This window comes from Barbatula barbatula (genome assembly GCF_947034865.1).
Source record: "Barbatula barbatula genome assembly, chromosome: 3".
Taxonomy (NCBI): Eukaryota; Metazoa; Chordata; class Actinopteri; order Cypriniformes; family Nemacheilidae; genus Barbatula; species Barbatula barbatula.
In genome coordinates this window covers 17688053-17707725 of record NC_136764.1, presented here as the reverse complement: position 1 = coordinate 17707725, position 19673 = coordinate 17688053, and the positions used below count along the sequence as shown (strand labels likewise).

General features: G+C 37.4%; 1 protein-coding gene across 1 annotated transcript; it reads right to left on the bottom strand.

The window, feature by feature from the left end:
* Nucleotides 1-13709: 13709 nt before the first annotated feature.
* Nucleotides 13710-18675, bottom strand: olfml2bb (olfactomedin-like 2Bb). The gene is made up of 8 exons (XM_079453456.1): nucleotides 18331-18675; nucleotides 17951-18214; nucleotides 17509-17616; nucleotides 16835-16996; nucleotides 16212-16401; nucleotides 15381-15830; nucleotides 15122-15298; nucleotides 13710-14632 (listed from the first exon to the last, which is right to left on the bottom strand). The coding sequence occupies exons 1-8, from the start codon at nucleotides 18466-18468 to the stop codon at nucleotides 14034-14036; spliced, it is 2088 nt and encodes a 695-aa protein (XP_079309582.1). The 5' UTR covers nucleotides 18469-18675; the 3' UTR covers nucleotides 13710-14033.
* Between the last annotated feature and the right edge of the window lie 998 nt (nucleotides 18676-19673).

Genomic DNA, 19673 nt, shown 5'->3' with positions numbered 1-19673 from the left:
AGATTTGTTGCTCTGTTTGTTGTGGAGATAGACGTGAAAGCTTTGGAGGTAATCTGTCTTCTGAAGAAAGAATTTTCTTCTCTCTGGCTGTGTGTCTTCGGCTGTCTCTGCACTCATAGTCATCATGTTAGATATTTCCAATTGTTCCAGCTATAAAATCATTCTGAAAGCTCTTGGTTAAAAAGTACATCACAGCAGTTTGCCATTTTTACGATTTATAAATTGTTGGCACTTTTTTTACATGCAGTTATATATTTTGTCTAACTATTTGACAGCTTTCTTTAAGTGATGAATCTTGTACAAATTCGACTCGCCATTAGTCCATTGAGATCAACAAAGAACCTCAGACACTAAAGTGCTGAAGTAAACTGTTTAGCCACAAAGATACGTGTGTTCCAAGGTTACTAGAGCGGGCAGGACTCACTCCATGCCCAGACCTGAAAAAAGCTGTGATGATAGAGCTGGACAAAGGACTTGGCGACTCTACATAATTTCATCTGCTATTAGATTATTAATGATAATCTTAAATCCATTTTTTATATTGCCTTGTTATGCAAGCACTTTCGAGCTTGTGCAGAGGCTGCAGCTTTTGCCAGAGGGGAACTGGAATCCCCTGGTTAGGCCATTTTTGGGTTCCTCCCCACTATTTGCATACTGGTTTGCCTGGCCGGGGGGGCTGCTAAAATTTTATAGTTTTATTTTAAAACTGAATAAAGGAATTTATAGTCTGTCTGATATTTGACCTGTGTTTTGACTTGCAAAACCTTATATATTTTGCTTACAGTCAATGTTTTCTTGTACAGCTGTTTTGTAACAATAAAAAAGTAAAAAGCACTATATAAATAAAGTTGACTTGATTTGACCTGTGACATTTGCTATGTGTGTTCAATTGAGGCTTGGAGCTTTCCTGAGTTTAGCACAGTAAGCAAATAGCGGCAATGCTTTTTTAATGTATTATCAATTGCAAATGTTTTGTTCTTTATGTTTACAGCAACATCACAGGAGAATGAGTTTCCTGTCTCTATCTTTGCTATATTTACAGTGGGTTTGATTTTTGCTGAGTATAGCTGCTCAGACTTGCGCTCATACGTATCAGTCCTTTATTCCTATGCCAGCAAAGTATTTTTCCTAAAGACCTCACAGATGGCCATACTCCCAGATTTGCAAAGGTTTCTTTGGAAACCAAATACAACATTGTGGTTGGAACACAAATTGTTTTAAAGCCAGAAGCATTACAAAAGCTGATCGTAGAGAAGGGCTGAAGATGAGCTGAGTGGGGACTTTATGATGCTTTTTGTGCTCAGTGATGCACAGCATACCATGCACTGAAGTTATGAGTAATGAATAGCATAATACTTTTTAGACCAGTAGTTGGACTGAAGTCAATGTTTTTGTAATATTTCAGTTTAATTTTTAATTTGACCTTGCAATTTAGTTTAGTTTGCTTTAGTTTTCACTTCATGTTTGTGTTGGTCTACATATCTGTTTTAACTGTAATATTGCTACCCGTGACAAGTGACTGCGCATATGTCTATTTAACACAATCTGACGCAAAACTAGGTTATTAATTCATATGATGACATTTGTACGTTTTAATGCCAGTGGCAGTTTAGTTTAGGGGTGGGGTTAAGTATTGCTTTTTTCTAGTAATCATACATTTTTGTAACATTCACATTTTATACTAATGAGCCAACCTGGAAAATAGTTATAGACTCCCAGAAGATCAGGCAAGTTAGGGCACTACCTTACTGAGTTCACTAGGCTTTGGAAGTTACAAATGAATGAGCAGCTGAATACTAATCAGAAGTCTGGCTGCAGTTTTTTAGTTTGAAGACCATGACTACTTTAGAGTGGTAAATGGAAAAGGAAAATAAATCTGAACTATTTGAACCATGATTTACATTTCCGACCACACAGCTTCCTTTAACGTCAAACTCCTTTTGATTGGTTACAAAACTCACCCCTTTTTCATACTAAACTCACATTTCGTTTAAACACCCACGAAGGGACCTAACGTCAGAGTAATGCTAATATACCTGTGTGTGTTTTGCGAATACCAAAGTTTGTTTTAAAGGGAAAGTACACCCAAAAGTCATCACTTGCTGACCATCTTGTCATTGCAAACCTGTATGACTTTCTTCAAAACATAAAACATATATTTTGAAGAATGTTGGTAACCGAACAACGGGGGTAGCTATTGGCTTCTATTGGTTTTGTGTCCATAGGCTACTATAGAAGTCAATGAGTAACGTCATTGTTTGGTTACAACATTTCTTCAAAATATCTCATTTTGTGGTATGCAGGAGAAACTGTTCAGGTTTGAATAGTGGGTGAGTAAATGATGACAAATGATGATTCTTGGGGTGTAACGATACGTCGTATTACGAATATTTTACGATATTTACGATACCTGCGCCGGCGCGTCACGTGTAAGTTAGGCCTACTTATGAGATAGTCTCTGGGAGAAGGGGATGCAGATACTGTGTCTCCACGTGGTTTACAAAGCGTAATATTTTCCTTCACAATTGCCGGTAAAACCCAGCAAACTTGAAGCTTGACTGCTCGCGATTCATTTCGAAACTCATTATAGAGGCAGAACAAATGTTTTTATATGTCCATGTTAATTTATCCGCTAACGTGCATAACGTGATATTTAACATAAAGTAAGTCAAAAGAAAGCAGCGCTGTTCCGATCAGAGAAGTGATGAAGTGACTCGTACTATAGCCTACATGAAAAGGTTGAATGAGATTCTAAAAAAACAAGAATGTGTTTTGCACGATTGAGAAAAATGTAATTTCGTTGACGTAATGCGACTTTTTGAAAGATTAGATATCGCTTTTATCCAAAGCGATTTACAGATGAGGTAAACAACGGAAGCAATGGCACAGCAGCCAATGGCGTTTGAGTGTGAGCTCTATCAGAGCGTTTCATTGGTTGAATGTACTGAATGAATACGCCCTTCACTGAACGCTGATCTTAATTATAATTTCAGTTAATCCTTTAATGTAAAAAGTCTTTGTATGTGTAAATTGCATGTGAAACAAAAAAGTTACTAAATTGTTAATATTTCTGAAAATAAATGTTATTTGAATTTCAGTTTCATTTTTTTACTTTGTTCAAAATATCGAGATGTGTACCGTATCGTGAACCGAGCATCGAGATATGTACCGAATCGTGATCTGAGTGTATCATTACACCTCTGCTCGCTCGCTCTCGCTCTGTCTCTCTCTCTCCCTCCCCTCACCCTACAGTGTGCTAATATTTTACCTTGTGGGGACTTTTTTGGTTCCCATGAGGATCAGTAATCAGCTAAATTTCAGGGGAAATCTGACTTTGAGTGAAGTCATACTTGCAGTCCCTTGTTCCATTATGCAAGCTCTAATTTTTATTTTCATGCATGCCTTTGTAGCCTACGTTTCATAATCACCTTGTCATCAAGCTTCTTTGGCATTAAGTACAGACCCCTGAATGGAGAAGTAGCTCACCGCATTAAAAGAATCATAATTTACCTGAAATTCTGTCACCCGAAATAGAGAAACGTCTTAATGCAATCTGATGATCTGTAATGAGGCTTAATAACCATGATTTAGAGAGCCTTGATTTTGACTGCTTTCGCAAGCCCACGAGCAACACACTTCATGGAGTCTGACCGCCGTTTCTTAATGAAGTCCAGCTTCTGCTAGACATGATGTGACTTAATGAATGACTGAATGAGAGATTGCTCAATGATCCATATAGTCCACTGTTCCATAAACAGACTGCTTCAGTTAAGCCCATATTTTCATTTCTTTCTCCTCACAAATGTACAAAAAAGCAGGGTTTGAGTATTTGATGGATGCTCTGGAAAGTTGGACTATTGCTGCTCTGGGCTACTCGGACTTTCCATTCGCTCAGGCTTCTCGGAACCATGAATGCAAAAGTCAGCGGGAAGTGGCTTGATGGGACAAATGCATTTATATTTAGAACTAAAGCACCCAATCGGACACAAGCTGTTAGACTACATTGTAAGTCTTTCCTGGCTGTGTGGATGATCATGTAGTTCTTTTGTTTGTTCTCATTAATGGCTGCCAAGTATTTGCTTATTAATAAAACCCTGCAGAGTTTACCATTCTTTTTGTGAAATACCCTAGAAGAGTGTTTACAGTTACATCAAAGGCAAGGGTCAGTATACACTGATAAAAATGATTTTTTGGGGTAGTAGACTTTATTTAAAAAACTAAAGTATTTCTACATAAAAAAAGTTAGTTGATGTGTGAACTTTAAAATGTTGAGTAAAACCTACAATGGTGTTTATGTCGTGCATGTATTGATTAAGATAAATAAATACTAAGATGTAATGTTTGTTGCATTAACACTGATTACTCAAGTATTTATAAGAACGTAAAAAAACGTTGTAGAGTTCAGCGCACCTGAACAAACCAAAATGGTGTCATTTCGAAATATTTTTCGATGTACTTTAACATTTTTGGTCAGACGAGTGAATGGCAAATTATTTTGTTATATTTAGTTCGATATTTTCTAGACAGATATATTACAGAAGAGTATTGGCTAAGGATTCATCAATGCGCATGCGCGTAACTCCCGCCATTTCGGGGTCGTTTATGAGGGATCGTTTCTGAGGAAGCGGATATCATCCACACAAGCAGGTATGTTTAAATTAATTGTCTTCTAAATGTTTTATAGTATATATTTATTATTATTTCTCGTTCATATATGTTTAGGTAATGTTAGGGCCCATGTCACTGTATTTTAGAACTGTTTTGCAGCGTTCAGTAGCCTAATTTACTAGGTTGTCGTGTATTTCTAGACAGGTTGTCTTTTTCGACATATAAGTATTCGACAATGTTTTTCACAAGCATTTCTTTATTTTCACTCGGACAACTGAATGAACAACAGCAGTGATGAGCAACAGTAACGTTATATTTTGCGTCACATTTGTATTTTTTAATACGAAAATTGACGATAGGCTAACTTTTATGTGTGACATTTTATCTTCCGCGTCCTCTCGCTCCTTATTACCGGTACTTGGGTGTGCTAGGCTAGGTGATGCTGTTTAACCGATTAATGTTAATTCGGTGTGGCTTGCGCAATAACCCGCGTGTAGGGATATTCTGACATGTTTCTGAACTTGACTGCGCTGCTTAACTGTTTCCGCTCGCATTTAAAACAAGGCTACGACCGCCACAGCGTTTGACCGATCATCCAGTAATACATTTGATCAGGTAAGGAGCATTAAAATAAGCAAATAAGTTATGAGAGGCTCTGTTGTATGGTGAATAAATCATGTTTGAAGGGCTTTTCGCGCTTCGCGTTGTGCCTGCAACTCTAAATAACTAATGGCGATCCTTCCGCTGGAATAAATAGTCCTTGGCCGACCGCAGCAACAAAATGTTTCTTCACATATAGGGTACGTTTACGTTGCCGTGCATTGGTACACAACGCACATCGTTGGTTTGCAGAGTTTTAGCTGCCCTGTGAATAAAACTAAGCAATTGACCACGCCATTTAAAATGCTGGAAGTAAACGTTTTAAAATAGAAAGTGCAGAGAGACATAGGCCTAGTTTGAAACTTCTAGCACGTCTGAAGTTCTGTAATCTGCACAGATCTGTCTCTTTACATGTTTATGTATACTCATGTATTAATTCTTGCACGTATTATCTATCATTAATATACTTTAGCTATTAAATGATCTTGCATACGTTCTTTTTATATACTGCAAAAATAACCTGCTATGATATGAAGTCAAACTTTCTTGCCTTAAGGGAAAGTATTGATTGGGGTTAAAAAAACTAAACTATATAATAAAGAGGTCAATAGTAGTTCACATGTATTCTCTTTATTTATAGTTACGGTTTAATTGTGTGTGTATGTATGCAAGGACAATATGGTGTACTCAATATTTTTTGTCTAATTGCAGGAAATTGAGGGGGAGGAGTTCAAAAGGACTGAAGATTGATAGAGAGCTGTCAGTTGTACACATAAGATTGGAAGACTGTAATAGGTGGAATTCAGGAATCAATTTGTAACCTTAAATTTTCTTTTTGCCTGAGGTGGCCTTGCAAAACACGTCCTTTAGATCCATCAAAACGTTTGCAACTTTTGAAGCATTATAATAGCCACCAGTGTTGATGCTTATACTTACAGTATTCAGATTGATTTAATTGGTTACATGATTATGCTATAGAAAACATTCTTGATGTTGTTTGTTTGTAATTTTTTTTATGTTTTTGCTATTTTTTTGTAAATTTTACTAAATGCTGCAATGGTATTTAATTAAATAAAGCATTTATTAAATACTTTTTGATACAGTTGGGTCCAATTATTATTTTTGTTATCAGCAACAAAACAAATCAATTTTTAGTTTCATAACTTAATTATAACATACAGGTCAAGAATATAAGTTAGATTTACTAAAAATTTCAAATTAAATTTACAAAAAAAAACTGAGTAGATTTTACTTAAAATAATCAAGTTAGATTTACACAACCTTCTTATTATATACAGCTAAAAAAAAGAATTTAGATTTATTCACAATTTCAAAATAACTTACTTAGTTTCAAGAGTAAAATTTACTTTACAAAAGTGAATGCAAAAACTTGCGATAAAAAAATTAAGTAAATCCTACAAGTTATTTTTTTCAGTGTAGTTTGTCTTCTCGGGCTTCTCCGTATGTGATGTTCATCTATGTACATCTAGAGAAGATGCTGCAAATGGTGTTGTGTGGCTCTGTCTATGGGTACAGTGTGTTAACATTTGAGACAATTTGTCTTTAAATTTGATACATTTATTTACCACATTTTTGTCATTTTAATCCTGGGCTCTTGTTTATCAGAGGATACAAATGCATATAGAAATGCAATCCAGGTATGAGTTTTAACAAAAATGTAGTTGTGTACAGTCATAGTGTGTTGAAATGAATTACCTTTGAAGCTCCTCTATTGTTGCTTATGACTTAAGCTTATGATCTGCTGCAACAGTATATAAGATTGGAGGACATCTTTTAATTATAGATCTGAATTATACTTAACATTCTGTATATGGTGTTTTATTGTTCTATATAGTTCTCTATTTGTATATTCATAATTTAGAGGTCTTACAAATTAGTTTATATTAGGTTGGGGAAGTATTTAGTGTATGTCTAGGTGATATACGGAGATTGTAATGTAGTTCGTCTGTGTCAACGTGGGTGACGGAGAAGCGGAGTGTGCAAAATACATTAAGAACAATCTGCTTATGTAACTGGTGTAAGTCCCACACTAAGTTATGGAGCAGCTTTTAAGTTCTGGCAGCCCTTCTGCTGTAGATTTACTCTGTGACTGTAAAAAAAGATTCCACAGCCCGCCACAGACTCTGTCCAGGAATCTAAATAATTGCTCAAGGTCAAACTGGCTTTTAGCCAGTAAACTAATTTGTGATCAAGTTTGGCAGGGAAATAAATCTGTCTATATTATACAGTGAGAGAGTCTTAATAGACAACAGGACATTTATGAATGGAAACAAACGTTGCAAGGGGTATCAGTCAAGTACTTCCCAGATGATTGTATTGCTCATAAAAGGTTACATAGTGGTCCAGTTATTTAGTTTTTTCTGTCCATATGTGTTTTAATTGGATTTGTTAAGCATGTTCAGGGCATATCAGGACAGCTGTCTCTAAAATACAATTTTAATACTATATGTCTTCATTAAAGAACTTCGATTGTATTGCTAATAAAATGTTACGTAGTGGTCCAGTTATTTTTAGACTGAGTTTATTCTGTCCATATGTGTTTTAATTGGATTTGTTAAGCATGTTCAGGGCATATCAGGACAGCTGTCTCTAAAATACAATTTCAGAATTATATGTCTTCATTAAAGGAACAGTTCTCCCAAAACTGAAAAATCTGTCATCATTTACTGTCCCTCCAGTTGTTCCAAATCTTTATAAAAGTCTTTGTTCTGATAAACACAGAGAAAGGTCTCTGGAGGAATGCTTGTAACCAAACAGTTGTTGGTCACCATTGACTACCATAGTAAGAAAAATTACAATGCTAGTCAAAAGTGCCCCAAAACTGTTTGCTTACATTCTTCAAAATATATTTTGTGTTCAGCAGAACAAAGAAACCTATTGAGCAGTTTTGTTCAGCAGAACAAAGAAACCTATTGACCAGTTTTTCCTACTATGAAAGCCAATTGTATGCACAAAAACATGCAAAAGATACAAGTCTGAGGTCAGTTTTTGTTTAGTTTAAGCTAAATAGGCAGATTCATTGGACCCATGCTCTGGCTAGGGTGGCCATTTCCATAACACCAAAAAGGAGGACACTTTGCAGCATTTAGTGAGGCAAGAATAACTGCATCTGGTGTTCTCGCAAATACAATACAATTTTGTCTATCATACCTATGGGATCATTATACAGTGATTCTGAAATAGCCTACTCTATTCATTGCCAGACAATTTGATCAACAACATATCTTGATGTAGACCTATGTGTGTTTGTTCACAGTATTTGTATTTATTCAAGACACTCCTGTATGACTGCCTGGTGATGCTTGACTGCATGATAGACTTTACAAAGCTCTGCAGTGGAGATTTTGTCATCCTGAGGTAATGTTGTCTCTCGAAAATAAGACCTAAGGGAAGCAGCTCGTCGGTCACCTTTATGTTTTTCAGTGCTGGCATGTCGGTCAATGGCCCTTTCCCTTTACTAATAATGTCCACTTCACAGCGACATAGTGTGCAAAATCCACGGAAAGCATCTCTACTGCTTTTTTATATGACTTCTTGGTCTTTTGTCCATTCCGGATTAAATGATTTCTGACGTTTAGGTATGTTGTTAACGTTATGATGTGACGTAGCCAGTACGTGGACTCCACCTCAATTCGTGGAGGCTTGTTTACGTTTTTAACCAATGATATATCAGATATTTATTTGACACCTCTTTCAGCCAATCATTTGTTTGACCGGAGATCTTACGCCGTCAGACGCTATGCTGCTGCATCCCAATAAAGGTTTTACAGCGCAGTTTTTTAAGACCGATTCAGCGCAACTCCGAAAAGGAGGACAAATGAGTGTCCGGCTTGAGGCTGCGCCGGACAGGGGGCTAAAAATCCGGACTGTCCGGCCAAAAGCCGGACGTATGGCCACCCTAGCTCTGGCCCAAAGTTAACTTGTGGTCTCAGCGTTTGGTTATAGTATCAAAATTTACCTTATATTAACATTGTTTTGAAATTCATATTCATATTTTAATGTATTTTCATTGTATTAAATTACATTAAAACTACTCAACAGTTATTGATTCTTTGTGAGGGTCTACGGGAAGTTAAGTTTGGGCCTGTAACACATTTCAATAAAAGGGAAGGAAGGAGACGGGAACTGGCGAACATAAAACTTTTAATCAATAAAATCAAACGTAAATAGACAGCCAGCAGCCCCCTCTGGGGCGACTGCCGGCAACACACACAAACCATAACATAAAGTCCAGGCCTGGTCCTCTCTTAATGGTGGTCCGGTCGCTCGTCCTCTTATGCTCCCAATCTCCTCCGTGATACGAGACCGGTGCGCGTACAGCTGACGCTTGTAATCACTCACGCGGCCTCGAATCCTGGCTCTCGTCCCGCCTACCTCATTACAGGGCCACATAACGTTTGTTGCTGCTGCCTAAACCGTCTATAAATGAGAGTCGGTTAATGTTGAGGAGTTATGCTGTATGCCTTGCTAACTGGATTAAATGTCAATACTCTTAATATATGGATTTGACAGTGATGCCATTGTCACTTTATCCCATCCTTTCATTTAAACACTGCTTTACTGGGATCTAATGTGAAAATGAGAATTACGGCTACAGTTCATAAGTGTGACGTTTACTCAGTTAACAGGTTATGAGCTGCAGTGAGAGTTTTATATGTTTGCAGTTTTCACTGAGCTCAATTAAATGCACTTTAAAGCATAAACCTGAACAGCTTTTGTCTTAAACATTTTATAAATCCCCATGATACTATTGCCTTCCCCAGCTTGGAAAGAGTGTTTTTCTATGAACATGTGGTTTGCAAGTCACAGACAGGTCCTGAAAAACACTTCCATCCGTGCTAAACATTCCCATGGGCCCCTGCAGGCATCTTACCCGTGATATATAGCAAAATCATACATTCAGGCAACAGATACCGGTGACGTGTCTTGCAGCTGTCCAGCAGAGCTCTGAAACTGGCCGATGTAGCTGAATATATTGCATCCTGTCACAATAACTCAATCTTCAAGAGTTTTTCCTAGTGTGAGAAAGATGGTTCCTAATTGTCCACAGCCTATTTCTTAAATGGATAGTTCACCCAATAATGAAACTTTGTTCATCATTTAATCACCCTCATTTTGTTATAAAGCTGTATGACTTTCTTATGCAGAACACAAAGGAAGATATTTTAAAGAATGTTGATAACTAAACAACATTGGCCCCGGTGACTTCCATTGTATGGAGTCATATAGTAGAGCGGTTTTGAGTGACATGAGGGTGAACCAACGATGACAGAATTTTTATTTTTGGGTGAAATATCCATGTAATCAATTCTCTGTCAGCATCAACTTCCTCAACACATATTTCTCTTCAGAGGTAGTGATATCATAGCTGGGTGAGACCTTCAGTCCTCTACATGGGCGTTCTTCCCTTCACCTGTTGTTAACTCATTAATCTGTCTCATGTCGCCCCAGAAGCACTCAAGGACTCAACCTACACCATTTTAACTGGCTGTGGGCAGATGAATCTCCCTCTTCTGTGTAACGGGAACCCTGAGGGGTTCTTGGAATGTCAGTGGAAATCCTGGATGTGGTCAAACCTGATTTCTGCAAAAAAGTGACTATTTGTTGATTCAGCTGCACACACATGCCCTGAGTGTTAGCAACCATTATCTCCATTATTGACCAAATATTTTTTGAAGCATTGTCCAAAAAGGTCCTCTGTAAGAAAACATGGTCACACTTCGTTAGGGGGCAATTCTCGCTATTAACAAACCATTAATTACGATAAACTCTTCATTTGTTGCTTATTAGTAAGGTAGTAGTTAGGTTTAGGTATTGGGTATGATTAGGGATGTAGAATATGGTCATGCTGAATATGTGCTTTCTAAGTATTATTGAACAGCCAATATGCCAATAATAGGCATGTTAATTAAAAGTGATAGTTGCATACTGAAGTGTTACCGAAAACATTAAAGGCTAATTCTTTTAGGTTAAATTAAAATGCATTTTTACCATGGTTAAAAAATATGGTTATGATATTACACAATGTTCTCTTAACAGCTCTTCTTTAACATGTTAAATTATAACATATAATTAATAGTCGTGTAATATGTTAGCTTTATTTGAGATATTTAAAAAATATATAAATCTTATCACATTTTCAGTGTCATGGTTAGAAAAGAAAAAGTAAAAGATAAAAACTTTTTTGTCTGGATTACTGGGTATAGGTAAAATCACACTCGCCTTTCAGTCCAAATGAGTGTAATTGCCTTCACATCAAAGAATGATGTGTAATGCCTGATCTAATACAGATACAGGGTGTTGAGTTTCCCTCTAAAAGGTCTCCAGGAATGCTGTGTGTTTGAGGGCTGCATAAACAGTCTGATGAAGTTTGCTAAAAGCATTCTCATGATGCTAATCTGATCATTTGGCCTTCAGTCTGCGCTGTCTCAGAGAAAAGAAGCCTAATGCTACGCAGTGATAACGCTCACAATTAGCCCTATTCAGACAGCTCCTCTGATTTCCAGCATTATTTCAACCCGATGACGACTAGATGAACAGACCAATGTGTTTCTGTCTGATAATACGCCAGAATGGGTCTCGTGGGAACTTGACAGAAAAAGTGCCATGCCTGATTTCATTCTCTTGACTTTTTCTCAGAGGGAGGCTGGTACTCAATGAGGTGTATATGCATGCGTCTGCGCGTTTCTATAATTTAGGAAGAAATGTCATTTATTTATTAACGAATTCTCATGAGTGTAGTATTACTTCTCCGAAGCTTTAAAATGTGTATGCTTTCAACAATACACTAAAGTTTTAACCAAAAAAATAGTCCGAGGTCTGACTGATCAGTTGTTTTATCTGTTAGCAGGAGTACACGGAGACAAGATACAGTTCTGCTTTTTGGGTTAAATCTGGCAGACGTTATGGTAAATACATGATAGGTAAAGGCTATGGTGCTTCAAAAACCTTTCCTCGCTGATCGAATGGCCAGAGCACATTCACATACATATATCTGACACAATGATAGAAAGCACAGATTGGGACCACGTTGGTTTGGGAATAACCCAGAAGCAATGGGAAAGGAAAGCTGGACCTAAGGCTGTCTTGGAGAGTCTTTAAAAAAAGAAGTCAGTTCATAAAAAACATAACGAATGGCTCACTATAATGGTCTCAGTATCTAAAATGCTTATATAAGATTATAGATGACCCACACCCCAACCACTGTGTACATTCATTTACAAATGTGATGTGAATGTGATATACTACTGATATAATGAAATACTGATATAATAATACATTTTTTCAATGAAATGATGATATATCTTCATGAAGTACAAGCACTTTGTTTTGGTGTAGTAGTTTGTCTTTTTAGTAGTTTGTCATTTTGTGGCAAAACAATGGCATTGATGTATTTGAAGATGTGTTCAGTTTAGACACCTCTAACATTTATTTTAGTCAAGGACTAGTCTTAAACCCTGTCCACCACTGTCCACCACTTAGAGCCTGATGAATCACGTCATCTCAAAATGCCTGTGCCTTTAGGAAAGAAAAAAAATCTGTGTTGTCTCATGCCAACTTCCGGTTTCAACAGGAAATACATTATAACAGGAAATGAACTGTGCCTGTCAAGCTATTTAACGGGGTCTTTAAAAGGACTATTCTTAAATGTTTTCTTAAGGGCCAGTTAGTGGTCCATGAAAAACACCTGGTAAACTTGATCTTGAGGAGGCCCACAATCAGAACACTGATGAATTTCTAGTTAATCTTGACAATATGATTTGATTCATGACCTCCCACTTTCATCTCACCTTGTTTTTCTGCACGCCATTCTTAACCTTACCGTTTTGTAGATGTTCAAAAATTATGGCTGAATTTGGCCCGTGGGTCACTATCTTGGGCTGTTATTACATTTTTCCAGTTCCAGGGGATTTCTTTTCTTCACTGTAATGGGGGCAGAGAAGGCATGAGTTGTTTTGCTTTCTTTTGCTCTGGCCACCGCTTCTTAAGGAAGCCAAGATGATGGGCTTAGATACGCCTCATTGCATAGCAAGGAGATCCCCTCACCATCATCTCACACGTTAAGAGTCGGCACTCTGTGGAGCTTTTTAACATGTTAAGAAATTAAGTGAGTTTACGTCTTTCTTTAACTTTTTTTTCTACCTTCTGTAATTTTTCTTGAGCCTCACAAGGCAGAAATTATTCAGGTCTTTGGAAAAGAAGATGCAACACAATCTCACGGCAACAAAAAAGGTTTTACGAGGGTGCTAATTTTGGCTAATTATTGAAAATTTGTCCGATTTCATTCGTACATTTAAGCATGATTTGCTTTCGCACCAGAGACATTAAGTTTAGGGCCGGGCTTCAGTATGGCTTTTTTTCTAGAAATCGTTCAGGTTAACAGCGTATCCACCGAATTAGAACAAATTAGGCTCCAAATAGCTTTGTCTATACTTTACTATGTACTTTACTATGTAAAGTACAGCTTTTCGAAACTCAATAGTTTAGAAGCAAGTTTATTTTAAATTACATTATATACATATACACTTCAAGTAAGCAGTAAAAAACTTTGTCATGAATATTTAAAAAACACTTGTAAGATCCCACCCCTTTGAACATCCACTGATAAACAAAGGAAAAAAAACACATATATGTATAAAGCAGACCAAATGGCAAAACAATCACTAACAAAAATAGAGATTTAAAAACTAAAACTGTCATGTAGACCGATCTACAACCCACTTAGACACATAATCATTTTCCTATTTTATACAGAAAAGGTTCTGCAAGCAGCCCCCTAATAAAATGTATAGGTTTCATTGTTATTAATAAGCAAATATTACATTGTAGGTCACCTGATGGCCATTGTCCCATGCATAAAGCATACGGTCCTTTGGGTTGTAGTCGATTTGTGTGTTGTAGGTGTAATTGTTTATAAAAGGCAGACGGGGGATCATTTGGGTATATGTGTGTGTATCAAACGCGTAGGAGATGTTGGCATTTGTGTGCTCGAAGCTGTCAACCGCATAGAGAACGCCACAGATGACGAAACAGTTTCCATAATAGTTCCTCCTCAGGCCAGTTCTCCACGTCTTCTCTTTCTGCAGATCCGAGGGATGTAGCTTACTGAGGATGATCACTTCCTGATGAAATCCTTCTTCGTCCAGAGCCGGATACACTACCCATAAGCCGCTCTCATCCACACCAAAGTCAAAGTCTGAATGTCCTCTCCATTGCCCTGGGGAATCCTCCTCCTGTAACACTGCATCGTGAAGGGTGGTCCACGCTGCCACGTACCGGAGACGGAGATCATATCTGATGATGTCACGAGAAAAGGCTCTGTTGTAGTAGAAAGAGCCACCGTAGACGACGTGGCCGGTGCCAATCCAATTGTAGGGGAGTTTGTAAGAGTTGCTAAACTTCCCTGGGAGAAAAAGAAAGGACACCATGTTATTTATGTTTATGTTACACTACGCCAACCAAATGTTTAAAGGGATAGTAAACACAAAAACTAAATTTCTGTCATCATTTTCTTCCCCTCATGTCATGTCAAACCTGCATGGCTTTCTTTTGCATAACACAAAAAAAGATATTTGGAAGAATTTTGGTAAAGAAAAATGCGTGTTCCCTATTGACATGCATTGTTTTTTTTGTCTAAACGATAGAACTCAATGGGGACCAACGCATTTCTGTTACCAACATTTTTAAAAGTATCTTCTTTTATGTTCTGCAGAAGAAGTAAAGGTTTGACATACCTGTGGCTCAATGGTCAGGCGCTAGCATGGGTTCAATACCAGGGGATTACACATTGTCAGAAACTAAATGTATTGTACAATGCAATGTAAGTCGCTTTGGATAAAAGCGTCTGCCAAATACATAAATGTAAATGTGAACTAACCCTTACTTAACGTACCTTGCTTAAAGGTGTCCATATCGCGGAATTCCAGAACCATGTTCCCGTAGAAGTAGTCTGTAACATAAATGACTTGTCCATTGCCTTTTGGGTCTTTCATCCAGGCACCCTGATTTTTTCCATAAGTATTATGTGTAAGAGGACCAGTAATGCTTGCTAGTGTGTCCTTGCACACTCCTGTAAACAACAAGAATCAATATATTTGCTGCTTATCTTTCACTTATAATCTACATTCACTTGTTACTGGAATCAAGCTTACCTTGTTCTTTGGAAGTTTTTGGCGATTGCGTGCTCATTTCAGACGTGGCTTCATCCCAGCTCAGAGGTTTTGACTTTTTTGCGGCTATTGTAACACTGGCCAGCTGCTTTGGCAATGCAAGAGGAGTTGCTATGGTTGCTGTATAGTTGATTGGTGGTATTTTGATAGTTAAAGGCTTTGAGGTTGGCAGGTTTGTCGTAGTAGTGCTTTCTTTCTTGGCTTTCTCAGTCTGTCCTTCAGCTTCCTTTGTAACATTCGTCGTGTTTGCAGTAGTGAAGTTTCCATTCAGAGAAACAGCCGGCTGGTTGTTGATGTCAGTTGTGGAAGACTGTTGTGTCACTGCTGCAGTGGTTCTAGGCCGTGTTTCAGGTGAACGTGGCTTTGGCTTATTAAGCTCGTCTTCAATGACTAAATCTACTGAGCCGTCACCTGTCAGAACTTCATGGGCTACTGTTAAGTGAAGACACATTAAAGGAGAAGTGAACTTTGATGCACTCACTCACTCCATTGTGTATTGCAAAGAAAACTTAACTTTGTGATTTGTAATCCCGAGTGTAAATTTGCCTAAAAAAAGTGTGCTCAAACATGCACATTAATAAATTATGGAAAATGTACAGATTTGTTTCATGCATTTAGCAGCACAGTAAAAGGGTTGCTATAGGGACAACCCTGAAACATATTTCTAATTTTTAAATATGTGGTATTACTGTGAAAGAATGCTCTGCATATGTACATAAGTGTATATAAGTACATGCTTCTTGACTGGTAAATACGTTGTAAATGATGATTGATTGGTGCATTATTCCATTAAATTGTGTTGTGGACGCTCACTCTGCTGTTCCCCATCAGCATCCTCCATTGTGTTAGCTTTATAGAAAGTCATGCTTCTGATGGTCATGCCGTTTGGACCTGCTACGGTCTTTACAGGTTTACGAGGCTCCTCCTGGTCCACAGACTTGGTTTTCTTCAGCACTGGCTTGCTGGTACCCTGACTCCCAACAAACTTCTCTTCATATTTCCTCTAGTATCATAAAGTTAAATATTAGTTGAATTATGACTTTAATAAATGTATGTGATTAACCTTATCACTGCTTTCAATTACTTCATCAAATAAACAGCATTAAATGTCACACTTGATATGTTTCCTGCTGCATGAGATGAGCGGGAATTTGTGCTGTATAAATCACTTAAACATGCCGTGGGAAAGCTGTATCCTTTGATGGTTGAGATGTCTTCCTGTTTTACTGGATCGGTAAATTAAAGCCATGTTTTCCACTGTGTAGCACATGGTCGGACACCGGCTTTTAGGTGGATGTTGTGAAATTGTGCATTCTTACACATTTGTTGTGTTTGAGAAATTTGGAGGCACTTTAGGCTTTGAGTATTGGTATATTTGTGTCAGCAGTTGATGTGTTTAAAATGGATGGTTGTTGTTTAAATGTGTTGTGCTATACCTCAGTGTGAGCAGCTGCCGCATTCTTCTGCAGTGAGGGCTCCAGCGCATTCAGACGTTTCTTCTTCTCCTTCTCCTGGCGCTGGCTGGAGCGAGGGCCCTTTGCCTGCGCCTTTTCACCTTTCACACTCGCTTTCTCCTTTGGTAGATTTCCAGAAGACGACTGTAGAATTTAAGAATTTAAACACAATTGCTTTTCTGCCCAGTCACCTGAATCAAATTCCTTGCCTGATGGCAGCATTTGGGAGCATATAGTGGTTTCTGTGATCATACTGTACATAAAAAGTCATAATATGACATGCAGTTGTTACCTTAAGGATCTTTATACCTATCCTCCCCACAGAAATACTTGTGGTGTAATTTTGTAGTCATGTTGATTCTTATATTAATTTTGCTTTTTAAGTGTAAGCGTACATATTATTATCCGTAGGTTACTTGATAAAGCATTTTATTGGGAACAATATTGTCAAAATGTATGTGTTAATGTCAATTAATGAGCCATGACTTTACTCGTCGTGCTGTCATTGGATAAAGTAGGGAGGTCACCTTTTTTGCAACCAAAAAAAACTTCAATGGTTTGCATAGTGTAATTGTGAATCTTGGTCAATGTCAGAATCAGAACTATAGTAGTAAGATTTTACTTTTTATGAATCAATATTGAGTAAGAAGACTCACCTTCTCTATATTTTCCACCCGTCCCAGGAGTTTCGTTGTGATAGAGTGAAGCTTTAACAAATCCATTCCATAGAACGATCCCTCCAGGAGATCCATTATGGTTGAGAGCTGAAAAAAATCAACTTAAAAGCTCCAATACAGTTTGAGAATAAAAAACTTCACTAGTACAAAAACTCTAAATTAAAACGAAGAGAAGATTCTCTCGGATAGCTTATATTAACGAAATAATGTTATCATCAATGAAGTTTTACCATGACAAAAAAGTCACATTTTATACTGGAATTGGGATGAAGTCCAGTTTTGAAATTTTGCTAAATCTATAGTTACATGCATTCAAACTAGAAGCATGCATTTCACATAGAAATTCGATTATTTTACAAGCAAGAGTTTTGTAATCAGAAATGATGTTATCATTAGCTTAGCTCTGTCTAAAAGCCTTTACCTTGACATCATCTTTTCCTGCATCTTGCAGCTTCTTAAACCTAAAATCTCCCTCACAGGGGTTCAGGGCAGAGGGAGGGGCGATGCAGGCACACTTTTTGCAGTTGGCACCTGTGACCGTCTCCACCGTGTAGAAGTCCTCAGTCTTGGCATGGCCATCTTCAATGCGCTGGCACGCGCTCCTGCTCAGAGGCCGCACTACACACTTACAGCGACAGTCTGAGCCCTCAGAGAGAGTCTTCACTTTGTCATAATCTCCTAAAAGCTAACAGGACAATAATGGATGAATGCATGCATGGTCATTTAAAACAAAGCATTATTGCTTCGTGTTGTAAAAAAAAGTATGTATAAATAAATCCGAAAAATAGAAATAGATTTTACCTGTGTTAAAACGTTTTCTTGATTTTCCATTTCATCGTCTAGAGTTGAATAGTTGTCAGTATTGTCAGCCGTCACGTTTGCGCGTACAGAATTAAACGCGCCACAGCAAACTATGAATAGCAGCTTCAGCAATTCCATTATGCAAATTCTTCAGACAAAAAGGCGGTAATGTGTCTAATAAATACAAAAAATCAATTATTCTACGTATGTTGCAAGACCCATGTCCATTTATTCTTGGATAGGTAAAATGTCCTTGATGACGTCCTGGGTCTGATAAATGCGGTTGTTTATGGATTCTTTAGACAGAAAGAGGATCTGCAGTTTGTTGGATAGCTGGTGATGAATGGATATTTGAAGGGCTTTACTGTACGAGAATAAGTCAGTGGGGAGGAACCCAAACCTGTGTTTGGAGACAGGGAGGAGTTCTGCAATGAGATAAATGACCACAACAAACTTTATCCAACTAAATAAGTAACAATACAGTATAATATAAATAATAATAATAACAATAATACAGAATAACTCGAACAAGTCCATTTTTTAGAAATACGAGATTTAGGTATAAACTAAATTACATATAAACCAAAAAGTCACATCAGTCACGGTGTTTTTGTAAAGTTTCACAATATGTCCTATTTTTTATCATTTTAAGAATTGCTGACGGATAAAGTTGTTCTTTTTTCAGCGATAACGCGATTTTGTGAATGAAACGAAGTTGTTGTGGAACATTAACGCCCTCTACCGTCATTGAGATGGTAAATCCACTTGGTGAGATCATTCCTACCTATCAAGTGACCTATGCAAAAACGTTTTCGTTCATTTTTATTTTATTAATTTATTTTTTAAACAATACTTTATTGTATTGTACTGTCTTTTTACCAATACTTCATTTGTAAATTGGCCTTTTTGTGTAAAGGACATTTTGATCAAAATAAAACAGATATACACAAGAAAACACACATGAAAGCAGAATAGATTTAGTCTTCATTTGTTTTGAAGTGTGGAATGACATTTAAGAGCTTGATACCGTCTAGTTTTTTTTCTTGTTTGATTGTAAGAACATTTCTGAGCTGAAGGATTTGCCTGTAATTCATTCTTGCTTAAAAGATGGCTCTTCGCGTTTAGTGTTTGTCCTTTACCTGTGCATTACAGTATTTTTGTTGGAATATCCATTTGTCAGAGTTAAAAGATCAGTTGCTCTATGTAGACAAAAGTCTATTGTGTATGTAAAATGCCCTGCAGTGCGAACCAGCACTGAATCACTACTTGACATTGACTCATATTGCAAGTGTGTTGCGAGCTCTTTCATCTAAACCTATGTTTTTTTGTCACAGGTGTCTATT